This window comes from Alternaria incomplexa (genome assembly GCF_024043165.1).
Source record: "Alternaria incomplexa strain BMP 0042 chromosome Unknown scaffold_29, whole genome shotgun sequence".
NCBI lineage: Eukaryota > Fungi > Ascomycota > Dothideomycetes > Pleosporales > Pleosporaceae > Alternaria > Alternaria incomplexa.
In genome coordinates this window covers 32,641-45,586 of record NW_026249878.1, presented here as the reverse complement: position 1 = coordinate 45,586, position 12,946 = coordinate 32,641, and the positions used below count along the sequence as shown (strand labels likewise).

At 53.7% G+C, this 12,946-nt stretch overlaps 5 protein-coding genes across 5 annotated transcripts; 3 read left to right on the top strand and 2 right to left on the bottom strand.

Moving 5' to 3' along the window:
- Positions 1-35: 35 nt before the first annotated feature.
- J4E90_010873 (uncharacterized protein) lies at positions 36-947 on the top strand (the record flags this gene model as incomplete). Its single annotated transcript, XM_051440385.1, has 1 exon — positions 36-947. The coding sequence occupies one exon, from the start codon at positions 36-38 to the stop codon at positions 945-947; it is 912 nt and encodes a 303-aa protein (XP_051285739.1).
- Positions 948-1,272: 325 nt separating this feature from the next.
- On the top strand, positions 1,273-3,921 carry J4E90_010872 (uncharacterized protein; the record flags this gene model as incomplete). Its single annotated transcript, XM_051440384.1, has 3 exons — positions 1,273-1,342; positions 1,407-2,013; positions 2,088-3,921. The coding sequence occupies 3 exons, from the start codon at positions 1,273-1,275 to the stop codon at positions 3,919-3,921; spliced, it is 2,511 nt and encodes an 836-aa protein (XP_051285738.1).
- A 91-nt stretch (positions 3,922-4,012) lies between these two features.
- J4E90_010871 (uncharacterized protein) lies at positions 4,013-5,043 on the bottom strand (the record flags this gene model as incomplete). The annotated part of the gene is made up of 4 exons (XM_051440383.1): positions 4,013-4,414; positions 4,467-4,675; positions 4,802-4,929; positions 4,982-5,043. 4 exons carry the CDS (start codon positions 5,041-5,043, stop codon positions 4,013-4,015), a joined length of 801 nt encoding a protein of 266 aa, XP_051285737.1.
- An 875-nt stretch (positions 5,044-5,918) lies between these two features.
- J4E90_010870 (uncharacterized protein) lies at positions 5,919-6,368 on the bottom strand (the record flags this gene model as incomplete). Its single annotated transcript, XM_051440382.1, has 1 exon — positions 5,919-6,368. The coding sequence occupies one exon, from the start codon at positions 6,366-6,368 to the stop codon at positions 5,919-5,921; it is 450 nt and encodes a 149-aa protein (XP_051285736.1).
- Positions 6,369-8,056: 1,688 nt separating this feature from the next.
- Positions 8,057-11,146, top strand: J4E90_010869 (uncharacterized protein; the record flags this gene model as incomplete). Its single annotated transcript, XM_051440381.1, has 4 exons — positions 8,057-8,527; positions 8,587-8,886; positions 9,382-9,723; positions 9,959-11,146. The coding sequence occupies 4 exons, from the start codon at positions 8,057-8,059 to the stop codon at positions 11,144-11,146; spliced, it is 2,301 nt and encodes a 766-aa protein (XP_051285735.1).
- Positions 11,147-12,946: the final 1,800 nt, after the last annotated feature.

Below are 12,946 nucleotides of genomic sequence, written 5' to 3'. Positions count from 1 at the left end.
GTCGTTACCATTGTATCGCCTACCACATCACCAGGATGGCATCAAATCAAATTCAGCGCATCATCGTGCCAGATCAGGAACGAGCAAGTCAAGTCCCTAGTGCAGCGACCGTTGGTGCCGCAGTATCAATCCTGCACAGGGACGGGATAGTTGTTTTGGAAGACGTCGTGGACAAAGCTGCCATAGCAAAGCTGAATTCTGTCCTCACCGAGAGATCTGAAGAGCTGGCCAATGATCCATCCACGCATTTCAATCAAGGCAAAGCTACCCGCAATATCTCACAGCCACCGCCTGCTACACCCGAGCTCATGTTCCAATCAGTCTGGGCAAATCCTTTCACAGCAACCATCAGCGCCGCAATGCTAGGGCCAAGCCCACGAGTGCATTACGCCAATGGAAATACAGCACTATACTCAACTGAGCGACAAACCGTTCATGCAGATCTCGACCACAATCACCTCCGCTTCCCTTTCGCACTGGTGGCGAACTACTATCTCATCGACACATGTCCCACGAACGGCGGCACGGAAGTGTGGGTTGGCAGTCACCGAGACACCAGTCTTGCCGATCATGTCGATTCGCGCGACGCGCCGGGAGGCCTTTCAAGTATTCGGCCAGAACTTGTCAGCGAAAGGCTCAAGGTCCTTCCGCCGGTGCAGATCTCGGTCAAGGCAGGAGATCTTGTGCTTCGGGATGTGAGGCTATGGCACGCAGGGATGCCCAACAAGACTAACGTGCCCCGCATCATGTTAGCTTTTCTCATATTCCCCTGGTGGTATCAGGCGCCCATGAAGATGGCACTTCCTTACGCAGCGCAATCACTGGTGCAAAGATGGACGAGGGAAACAGGGCTGGAATTCGAAATTGAGTGGTTGAAGGAAGACGAGTCACCGTCGAAGTTCTTTGTCACCACTGCCTCGGCGAATGAACATGTAGTGTATGGATGAGGAACGATGAAGACCGGGGGTCGCCAAGATAGCATGCAGTGAAGTGTCATGCACGCCATACGAAATCAAGACTGAAAGAGATTAATGCCATGCACGACCAATTTGGGCCCCTTCAGTGCCAGTGGACGTGTGAGCAGGCGGGGGACCGAGCTGAACCAGTATCATTGCCAGGCAATCTGGCGGGGTGTAAGGCCTATTAAGCTAAACTCTTTGGAGGTTACCGTCATCGTCATCAACGCGACTTCAACAAAGAACCACTTCAAGATCAAGATAGATACGCGAGAGAACTACCAAATCATCACAGTATTCATTCATACAGAATACAATGGCTGATATCGATGTTGAAGACGTCCTTTCTCGACTGACCGTCGCCGAGAAATGCGACATAACAGCTGGTATGTTGAATTGACTACATACCCAGGTACCAGTGAAGCTCTTCTAATATTGACATGATCTTAGGACGCGACTTTGCACACACCGTGCCTATTTCACGGTTAGACATACCAGCACTAAGAACAAGTGATGGTCCAAACACGGTGCGCGGTACCCGTTTCTTCAACTCAACGCCAACAATATGCCTACCAGCTGGGCCAGCTCTTGCAGCCTCGTGGGACCGGCAGCTCTTGCGCGAGGTAGGAGGCTTATTAGCCGATGAATGTATCGCAAAAGGAACGCATGTTCTGCTCGCACCCTGCGTGAACATTCCACGCACTCCGATTGGAGGCCGTGGTCATGAAGCCCTCGGAGAGGACCCTCTTCTCGCGGGTGTTCTTGCAGGCTACATGTGCATTGGTATCCAAGAGAAAGGAATCATAGCCACGCCGAAACATTTTCTCTGCTCTGATCAAGAACAAGGCTGCTTCAGCATGAATTGCATCGTGACTGAGCGCGCTCTACGAGAGATTTATCTCATGGCGTTTATGTTGACCATCAAGATCGGCGACCCGGGTGCTATTATGGCAGCATACAACAAGATCAACGGTGTTCATATTACCGAAGATGAGCGGATCCTGACTGGAATCTTAAGGGAAGAATGGGGCTTCCGCGGTCTTGTCATGAGCGATTGGTGAGTAGCTTGACACTTTCACCCTTGAAAACATGCTTTCGGGAAGACGCAAACGCTGACTTCCTAATGAATAGGCACGGTCTATATGCAACAACAAGTCCAATACGAGCAGGACTAGACCTCGAGATGCCAGGGCCCAGCCAATGGAGAGGAAAAAGCCTCGCACACTCACTCCTAGCCGACCGCCTCAGCACGCGTGCCCTTGACAACTGCGTGCGGCGCGTCCTGAATATGGTCAAAGAAGCTGCCCGCTCCAACATTCCTGAGAACGCGCCTGAAGAGCCTTTGAACCGCGAACAAGATCGCAAACTACTCCGTCGCGCTGCAGCCGAATCGATCGTCCTGATGAAGAATGAGGGAAAAGTGCTTCCGCTTGATCCCAACAAACCCGTCGCCGTGATAGGTCCAAACGCTGCTATCGCAGCATATCGTGGTGGCCGCATTGCCCATCTGCGACCGTACTATGCAGTGACCCCACTAGATGCCATTACCCAGCGAAGCAAAGGAGAAGTTCGTTTCTCTCGTGGAATATACAATCACAAAGAACGACCTCTTCTCGGCCACCAGCTCCTCACCAAAGACGGCAAATCCGGATTCGACATGTACATCTTCGCGGAGCCACCAACCGTTGCGTCGCGTACCCCAGTCGATCAGTACGAGTTCCTCAACTCATGTGGATACTTCCTCAACTACGAGAATATGGATCGTGTCGATGGCCAGAACTGGCACGTGGATATCTCAGGGCGCCTTGTTGCAAGCGAAACAGGGCCCTATGACTTTGGCGTTAGTGTGCAAGGTACCGCGAATCTTTACGTCGACGGGAAACTCGTTGTAGACAATACCAAGGACCAGCAATTTGGCGAAGGCTTTTTCCGCGCGGGTACCGTGGAGAAAGTCGGTACTGTCCACCTCACCAAGGGCGAGACATACGACGTCCTAGTGCACTGGGCTGGTGCGCACACGTCTGATCTCATCAAGAATTCGCCACTTACTTTTCATCCCGGCGGGCTACGACTAGGCGGATGCTACCAGATGGATGTATCGGCTTCAATCCGCGCAGCTGCCTCGCTAGCGGGCCAGGTGGACCAAGTCGTTGTTCTGGCGGGCCTAATGGGAGACTGGGAGAACGAGGGCGCGGATCGACCCAACATCGAGCTCCCACAGCACACTGGCGAGCTCATTGAGAGTGTACTGGATGCGAATCCCAACGCTGTCATCTGCATTAGTTCAGGGAGTCCAGTCACGATGCCGTGGGCTGGTCGAACCAAGGCTTTGCTGCACGTTTGGTATGGGGGTAACGAGACGGGACATGCGATTAGCGATGTTTTGTATGGCGATGTCAATCCGTCGGGTAAGCTACCGCTTTCCTTTCCGCTTTCGTTGCGCGACAATCCCACGTGGCTGTGTAGTCAGGCAGAGAGGAAGCGTATACTGTATGCCGAAGACGTGTACGTTGGATACCGCTTCTACGACACGATGGAGAAACCTGTACTCTTCCCATTCGGTCACGGCCTGTCATACACCGAGTTTCGTCTCTCTGGTCTAAAGCTCGAAGTGAAGGGTTCGAAAGAGAAGGCGGTGATTACGGCGCAGGTCAATATTGACAACCTGGGTGACCGTGACGGCGCGGAAGTCGTGCAGGTGTATATCGCACAGCGGAAACCCAGTGTTGGTCGTCCGGCGAAGGAGCTTAAGGGATTTGAGAAGAGCTTTGTTGCCAAGCAGTCTAGTACTACGGTCGCAGTTGAGATGGAGCTCAAGTATGCGTTAGGGTTTTGGGACGAAGCGGAAGGTCGCTGGGCTTGTGAAAAAGGCGAGTATGATGTTTTGGTTGGCACGAGCAGTAGAGCAGACTTCCTCCGAGATACTTTGGTTCTTGAAGAGACGTTTTGGTGGGCAGGTCTATAGATGAACTGTGAAACGAATGCTATTCTCATTTCTAAGGAAGCGGGCAAAATGCGTCTGTTCATCAACCCAAAACACTACAAGCAGAATCTATTCAAGCTTCATGACTATCACGACGTTGCTTGATCTTCTCTTCAAACGCCATACCCATGGGCAATGTCTCATTCAAACCAGCAAGCGTAGTCTTGATAGTTCCCAAAGCAGCTTGGTGGCCTTTCACTACATCGACAAAGTCTGCCGTCGCCAGCAACAAATTGAAGTGCTTCACCCATGAGTCCTCGGCCGCGGATATCTTGAACGATACTGTCATGAGCGGCTTTCCATGACGGTACTTGACGCCGATGAGCCTATTGACGGCATCGAGAAACCTCGGGTCGTCGCGTTCGCCGTATTTGCGTGCTGGCACGCCTAATGAGAGACGGAGATCTCCGGGTCCCAGCATGAGGCAGTCCACACCATCTGTAGCGGCAATGGCATCTGCGTTGTCCATTGCTAGCTTGATTCAGTCAGCACGAGGTGTGACTGCCGTCTCCGCACTGATGACATACCTGGCTCTCGATCTGGCAGATAACTGCGATGTGATTGTCTGCTACTCGATCGTGTGTCAAACCGTGGGGCGCTGTGTCTGTGATGCCAGGCACCAGGGCGCATGGCGATAGTGATCGGTCTCCACCAGAGGTTGCATAGCGACACTTGGACACGGCTTCGGCAGCTTGCTCGGCGGTATCGATATGTGGGAAGATGATTCCTGCAGCGCCTGAATATGGATAAAGATGCGATGATTAGCATTTGTTGAGAAATACTGTCGCATCAGGAATGTGTCGGTCTACGACGATGCATGTACTATGACAGTCATGCAGCTGAGTGGACATATGTAACATACCTGCATCAAGCGCGTGCGTGAGGAGGTCCGAGTGTGCAGATGGAACGCGTACGACGGCAACCGTTTTTCCTTCGCTACAGAAGTTGATGGTGTGGATGATGCGGACTAGGTTCTCGGCATCGATTGGACTGGAGTTAATGTTAGAATTGTGGCGTGGGCTCCAGTGTCTTCATCACTTACGTATGCAGCGCATCGACCATGACGTAATCCATACCCAGCACAGCAATGGTACGGGCGACCATTGTATGCGGGAATGCCATGATCGAGCCAAAGAGGTAAGACGGTGGAGCGGAAGGGTCCATAGTCTTCCGCATGGCATGAGCCAAATTGGAAGGTTGAAAAAGTGACGTCGCTCGGTGGTGCTGCATGTCGCCGGCTTTGTGATGCAGGCTGGATAAAGGATCGAATAGCCAATTAGAGAGAAAGAGGCTCACAGGCTTGAGAACGTGGTATGGCTTTGTGGGATGTCTACGGCGTGGCTACTGTCTCTTCGCCTCGTGACACAGTGATTGCGACCTTGCTTTATAATGCCGGTGCATGTTTCATACAACTTCCTATCACGGTTTCGGGGCGCGAATGTTCCTCCAGAGGGCTATGGTCATTGTTTGCTAGCGCCGCTTTGTGTGCATGTGTATTTCGCCGAGATAGTTCCATTGTGTATGCTGTGGACGGCTCTCGCGATGATAGATACTCATTAATTGGCCCTGATCAGGGAGATCGATCTCTTGGGATGATGGTAGATCGCTCCTCTCATCGATACCGGACCAATGCACGGCCGATGTTGGGACGTTTCGCTGGCTTTGATGGAATTCGAGGCTCATGCTATAGATGCGGTGTTAGTGCAATGACAGATGTCGCGAACAACATCTGGAGCAGGCCAACATGGTTGGTATGCAGGGTGTGGATCATCGCTTCTGCAGTTCGCAGGAAGCTAGCTAGTTTGGGGAAATGGGCACCGGGGCTGCCCGTCATCGCGCGAGGGTACTCCCGTGATCCACCGAACCCAATTACCCAAAGAGTATGAAGCGTTAGGTGCTAACTTTGTGATTGTCTAAGGAAGGCCACACACACACCATGTGCGTAGAGGTATGTATTGGTTCGGCGCTCGGGCCCACGGCTAATCTAGCTCCAAAAGCACCATCCGAAGAGCCTCGCGGAGTGTGTTCAGTTCCTGTGCCGTCCCCACTGTAATCCTCACACAGCCTTTACATCCGGGTTGTCCACCCACGTATCGAATGGAAATGGCGTGCTGCTCTCGTAGCTGCTCAGTTAGGCGCTTTGCTAGTACGTCGTCTCGTTCGCCTAGCGTTACAATGGGGACGAGTACGAAGTTTGCAGACTGGCCACCGATGGCAGCACCAATGCGATTACGCGTAAGCAAGGGGTCTGCAAGCATCTTGACCAAAGTGTCCCTGTCAGCCATGATCTGGCGCTGCAGTGCAAGTGCAGATGTCTGGCCGCTTTCGGAGAGCGCTCGCTCGGCAATATCCAATACCACACTTGACAGCTTGTATGGCATTTGCACCTTGGAGAAGATGTCTATAATGGCAGGATGCGCAATGGCCATGCCGACCCTGGACACCTTTAGCGTTGCACGACACAGAACGTGAGCTGGAAGCTGGCTGACTGCCGACGTACCTGATTCCGGCAAGTCCATGAGATTTACTCAGAGATTGTACGACGATCAAATTGTTGTATCTTGGCAAGAGTTGCAGAGCTGAGGCCTGCGTTGCCGCTGGCGTGAAATCTATGTAGGCCTCATCGACAACGACAATGCCCTTGAAAGCTAACGGTAGCGAGTCTGTTAGCTTCTGTCAACGTGGAAATCTGGGCAGCACGGACCGTTGAGATCGAGAATGCGTTGTATCTGATTGATGGGAATCAGCGAGCCTGTGGGGTTGCCCGGCGACGCTAGGATGAGCAGCTTGATGTGGGGATCTTCCGAGAGTGTCGCGCAGATCTAGACGTGGCCTTGTCAGCCGTGCATCACGCTTGGCCAGATTGGGGATAGACAAACCTGCTCTACCGGAACGTGGAAGGTCCCATCGTCTGCCAGGCTCTGCACGCACTCCACCACACCGACGCCTTGGAGCGTTGCACATACTTTGTACAAGTCGAACGTAGGAGGCGAGACGAGCATCTTGTCTTCACCAGGTGTACAGATCATTCGTATGATGACATCGACAACATCCGACGCGCCAGACCCTAGCCCGACCTGGTTGATGGCTAATGGCGAGTCGTGATTAGCTAGCGAACTCGGGCTTCACGACAAGAGAAACGACATCTGTACGTACAGTCAAGACCTCGCCACTGCACGACCCGCCGACGTAGGGATACCTGAGACGCCGAGGGATATCGATGCAGGTTGTCGAGATTGATTGAGCCCTGCAGCATATTGCGCCACCAGCGCATGGGCGCGTCGAAAATGCGGGGCTCATCCTTGGGCGCAAGCGCCAGACAAGAACCGGCGGAGTTCTCGTTGGCATCGAGACATACAGCTGCACGTGCTTTCTCGTAGTCGGACGTGGTTGTCTGGTATTTTGGGAAGGCGAGAACATTCGGCCTGATACTGAACTCTAGCGAAAAGTGGCTGGGAAGTAGTGTTCCAGGCATGACGGGCTTGGGGTGGATGGCACACACATTCCTTCCGAACGGCAGATTTATATATCGACTACATGTCGAAAACGATGCTACACCCGATGTTTGGGTAGCCGGATGCAGCCTTCACGTCAACCTGCGCAGTGGCAGGCAAGCGGTCAGCTCGGGCAGCAGGGATACGGCAACCACCTATCCAAGTTTCTCCACTCTGTCAAGACTCTCTCGGATCTTGAGTAACTGTCAAATGTATCTTGGTTCGATGGTATCTCGAATTATCGATCATCACGCTTCTTCATCCCTTCTTCTGCCTCCAGCCGCAATCTTGACTACTTCAGCGAATCACAGGCGTATTCTACTCGGAACTACTTCTCAACGATTCAAATCATGGAACAACGAGAATGGAGACGTGTTAAGGCCGATACCATGAACTACTCTATCGAGGAACTGGCCAAGCAGCCAGAGCCGTACACGTTTGACCATCCTCTAACCGTCGTCACCTATTTTGTGTCATGGTCGCTATGGGCCGTCTATCTTACTCGCAGATATCGAAATCTCCCGCCCCTCACGCAAGCAGCAAGTGCTTCTTTTTGGCTTCCAGGATTGATATTCTTGACGGAGGTGCTTCTCCTCCTCCCAGCCATTTTCAGTGCGCTACATATGGCTCTATACATCGTCTTCGGCACACGCAACAAACACCGTTCGTCCTATCGACTTTCTGGACAGGAAGCGCCTACCATCGATGTCTGCATAACATGCTGCGGAGAAAAGCTCGACGTCATCATGGATACAGTTGCGGGTGCCGCCATGCAGGACTACCCCTCGGCGAGCTTTCGCGTCTTTGTACTTGACGACGGCGGAAATGCAGCGCTGAAAGATGCCGTTAGCGACTATAACCGCTTGTATGGCACATCGGTTGAATACCTTGCAAGGACTAAGTTGAAAGGCGAGTCTCACTTCTACAAAGCGGGAAACCTTCGCTTCGGGCTGGAGACGACAGAGAATTTTGGCAAGGGCTCCGAATACTTTGCCAGTCTGGATGTCGACATGATAGCGGAGCCTGACTGGCTTCGCCGAGTTGTGCCGCATCTTATTCTCGATTCCGGTATGGCGTTGGCATGCCCAGCACAGGTAAGAATCCGGCACACCAAGAAACTGTGCGACTACTGAACCAATGCTAATGCAAATAGTGGCATTACAACATTCCCAACCCAGACCTGCTCGGTCAGGCCGGCCCGGCATCCATGGAAATTTTCGAACCGATGCACGACAACATTGGCCTCTCGCATTGTTTTGGCTCGGGTTATATTGTCAGGCGCAGCGCGCTCAAGCAAGTTGGAGGGTGGCCCAAAGTGCCCGTCGGCGAGGATATCTTTTGCTCCTACATGCTGGCTGGACATGGATGGGGTATCGCCTTTGTAAAGGAGTTCGTACAATACGGTCTTACCGCAGGATCTTTTGAAGCACTCAGCAGACAGAGGATGCGCTGGGTACGTTACCGCCCAGACATGATGGTGAAGTGGGCATGTGGTCGGTCGTTAACAAGTGCATGCAGGCCGACGGTGATTTACTCTTGATGAAAGGCATCAATTTCTTCATCCCATCACGAGACCCGGCACCTCGTAGGACTGTTCCGCAGAGATTGTCCGCCATCATCAAAATATTGCGCTCCTTCACCGCTGCAACGGATTGCATCGCTATGATCCTCTTGCCCGTCACATTATGGATTGCGAGTAGATGCAACGGAGGTGTAGCAGGGCAAACGTGGGGCTCTGAGAGACATAGCTTGAGAGGACTTCTCCTGGCCACGATACTCATGGACAAGATCAACAATGCCATGATCTACTGGAAGGTAGGGCGGCAGACGGAAAGCCGGTTTTGGGCAGCGCCTTGTGAGTATCGCCATGAGCTCGTCTAGCTAAGTTGAAGATTAACACATATGGACAGGGACCACAGCAAGAATGATATACTTGGCGCTACCGCAGACTATCGTTTCTTTTACAGCCACAGGAACAGTTCAATCGGCAGTCAACGAGCGTCAGGCCCGCCTGCGCAAAGGACTCGCGACCCGAATGCTGTCATGGACGATGTTGGCGTACTTTGTTTACACCACGTCTGCCCTGGCGGCCCTGGGATCGGTCCTGATAAACAAGCCGGGTAGAGGCGGGCAAGGTACAGGCGCGGCACTACGTCTGGTAGAGTGTGTCTACAAAGTGTCGGTGCCGCTCCGGTACATGACATCCCCGCCCACCGTTGCGGAGCGACGAGAACTCATGGAGCAGGATGAGTTGGGCGTATACCGACCGAAAGAGAAATATACCATGAAGGTAAGCAAGCGGGTCACGTGGCTGGACGTGGCAGAGGTTGCGATGATGGTCGTTCTGGATTGGATGTGAGGATACATGCGACGTAGATGGCTAGATTGGACTCGGCTGATGTATAAATGTGCTGCGGCATCTCCCAATAAACTCTACCGTTCGCACCACTAATTCATCGTGAGCACCGCCACCGGCCGGAACTACAATCGCCCGATCGCTTCCCATGTCGCCGACACTCGTCCAGGCGCACGTTGCTCGCGAAATCCCAACACACAATGCTGGAAATCACGAATCTGAGACGTCACGGCGCAGATGGGCTGCACTACTCGGCCCGCACCTGGCACACGCCTTGAATGCCAGCGAGTCGTATACAACCAGCGACATCAATGGCCACCTTGCCTTCTTCAACGACCACGTCTGTTCCTGGCTGGGACAAGGGCCGCCGAGCCCACTGCGCCCTGCTTTTCCGTCGGCGTTAACATGCGATGCGACACCGCTGGAATTAAGCTACAGCTGGAATGGCACCACGTCGGTTGCGGTCCGCTATGTCGTCGATGTGGTTGCGCCAGACAAGACTCTGACTCGTTCGGCGTCTCTCTCCGCCGCCCGTTTGGCGATTGACGGGTTGACGCGTGCGGGAAGCGGCTCCGGGGCGTACCGTATCGACATGCTGCCGGATGTGTGGGTGGCGGTGACGGCGCGCCTCGCCTACTGGGAGCACACCGTTCACCCGGCCCTCGCATGCGACTTATGCAGCCCTTCGTCAACGTTCATCGGCTTTGACCTTGCTGCTTCATGCGCACGCGGCAAGCTGTATTGGCTACTACCTTCCTGTCTCTCTCCCCAAGGCCTGCTGGACCTCTTGGACGACGTCTTCGCGCTGTTGCCATCCGACATCGTCGCTCACTGGCGTCACGTGCGCCACTACCTAAGCTCGCATGGCGCCAGCGAGTTGAGGCCGCGCATGCTCTCGATTGATGCTTCGCACTACCCTGCTTCGCGCATCAAGCTATACAGCCGCTGTTATTTCAACTCGCACGCCTCCTTCTCCGCTATAGAAGTCCTCCTCACTATGGGCGGGGCCATTCCGCTCCCCCCACACAGCCACTACGCGACCCTGTGGGCCCGTCTGCAGGCCAGGTACCGATCAGATCCGCCACAGTCGCGCTACTGCATGGTTGTGTACGACATATTACCCTTGCAGCTCAGGAGTAAGCTCTACTGGTTTGCTCACCAGATGCCCTGCGGCGACGGCCTCGTCATCAACGACATCCTCGCCGACTTCGCCCAGCCCACTGACCTACTTCGACGCCAACTCCGCGCTGGCCATTTGTCCGAAGAGTCCAACTTCATACGGGAAATTGGTCTGGCTCAACGAGACGGCGCTTTCGACATTGCCACTTACATCAGCCCTGCTTTGTTTTCCTCGTAGCTAGCCCACCTAACTCCACTTACTCCGTCATACCTGCTCCCGAATTTCTCCCATCTTGCCAGATTTAGGGAGCTAGCCTCGTTTCATCGTCTTCGTCCTCCATCCCAGCGCCCAACCAACGGGTTATTTGCCTCGTCAACACTGACACCACGACGAACAGACCCGCCGACACCCAAAACGGGAGATACGTCCACTGATCCCCCTTTTGCATGCCACTCATCAGTAGGCCTGCGAACATGGGGCCACTCACAATGCCGGCCATCCGATCTGCCACATTCAGACCCGTATAGAGCATCGTAATCCGATCTTTTGGGATCGATCGGGTTACGCTCGACTGCAATGCGCCGGCCATACCCCACCCCATCATATAGACGAGTATGGAGCATATGAACACCACCACCCTAACTCCCTCTAGTGTGCTGAGAGATGACATCGCCGCTCCCAACATGCCCAACAACGTTAGCCATTGACAGACAGTAACCAGACCGATGTCGAGCTGTGCGCTTGGGAAGCCTGCCCTTTGCAGCTTGTGGAATGACCATGAGAATCCTATCAGCGTCATGGCTGCTACCAGACGTTGACCCGCCATCAGGTAGTTGGTGTGAGCGAATGTCCAGTCAAAGCTACGACTGCTCCACTGCTGCACGATGTTGTTCACCCCGTGTCCTAGCTCGTTTAGGAAGACAATGGCCAGTGCCATGGCCGTCGTGGGCTCGAGGAATAGCACCGAAACTCGCCGGCCTGCTGTCGTTATCGAAGTCCATATCTGTTCTCTGACGTATCGCTCCAGGTTCTCTTTCGTTCCGTCTCTTGCATGCGCGAGTAGAGGATTCGTGATATCCTCGGCCTCCCCTTCTCTCGTCATGGACCCCTGCCTTAGGTCGGGTGGGTCCGCAATCAAGCAGAGAGCGGGAACAGCCAAGCAGTGCATCGCCAGACCTAGTAGTGCTGGTGCCCACAAATTGTCTTGCATGAGGCGCGCCCCCACCATCTGGCCGACGGCATTGACGATAAGGCGCACGGCGTTGAGGAGAAAAAGAACTTTGCTCCTGCATGTCTCGGTTAGCCAAATTTGGACTACGCCATGGTGGAACGGATACGGTACAAATGTGCCGCAGGCAGGCTCTCGGCGATCAAGGCGTTGGCGACGCTCAACAGAACGCCATCGCCACCACCGAAGATTCGCCAGAGAGACTGGCCCAAAACGAGCCTGACATCGAATGTCTGGTGATAGTAGCCTGCATCAAGGTTGCGTCAGCTCGCCGGTCTACTATCAGTCACGGCGAAGGAGCCCTCATGACTTACAGATGCATATGTAGTATGTGAAAGTGCTGACGGCGCCAGCGACATTGGCAGCTAGGATCGTACGTCGACTGAATCGTGCGCAAAGGGCCGCATATGGAAATGCTGTCATGATCTCTGGTATTTGTTAATCGCTTTCATGAGAGCCAGCGGGACAAGAGCCTCGTAATGCGCTCTTACCAATGATGGATGATACCGCCATGTTGTATGCATTGATCATGGCCAAGTCTTTCTGTACGGATATTGCTTTGCACTTGTCTTCGGTCAAGTCTGTATCCGAGGGCACAGCTCCAGGAGAACGTTTGGCGTGATAGGAACGACACAAGTCCAATTCGACGATGCGTAAGAACGGCGCTTTGCACAATGCCTGTCCCAATGACATGACCACCAAAAGGAGACCACATCCTAGAGCAGTGTGATATTTCGAGGCAAGCATGGCGTGGGAAGATTTCGAGATTTTGGTGCAAGTGGAATGGCGCTGCCGATGTGAAGATATTC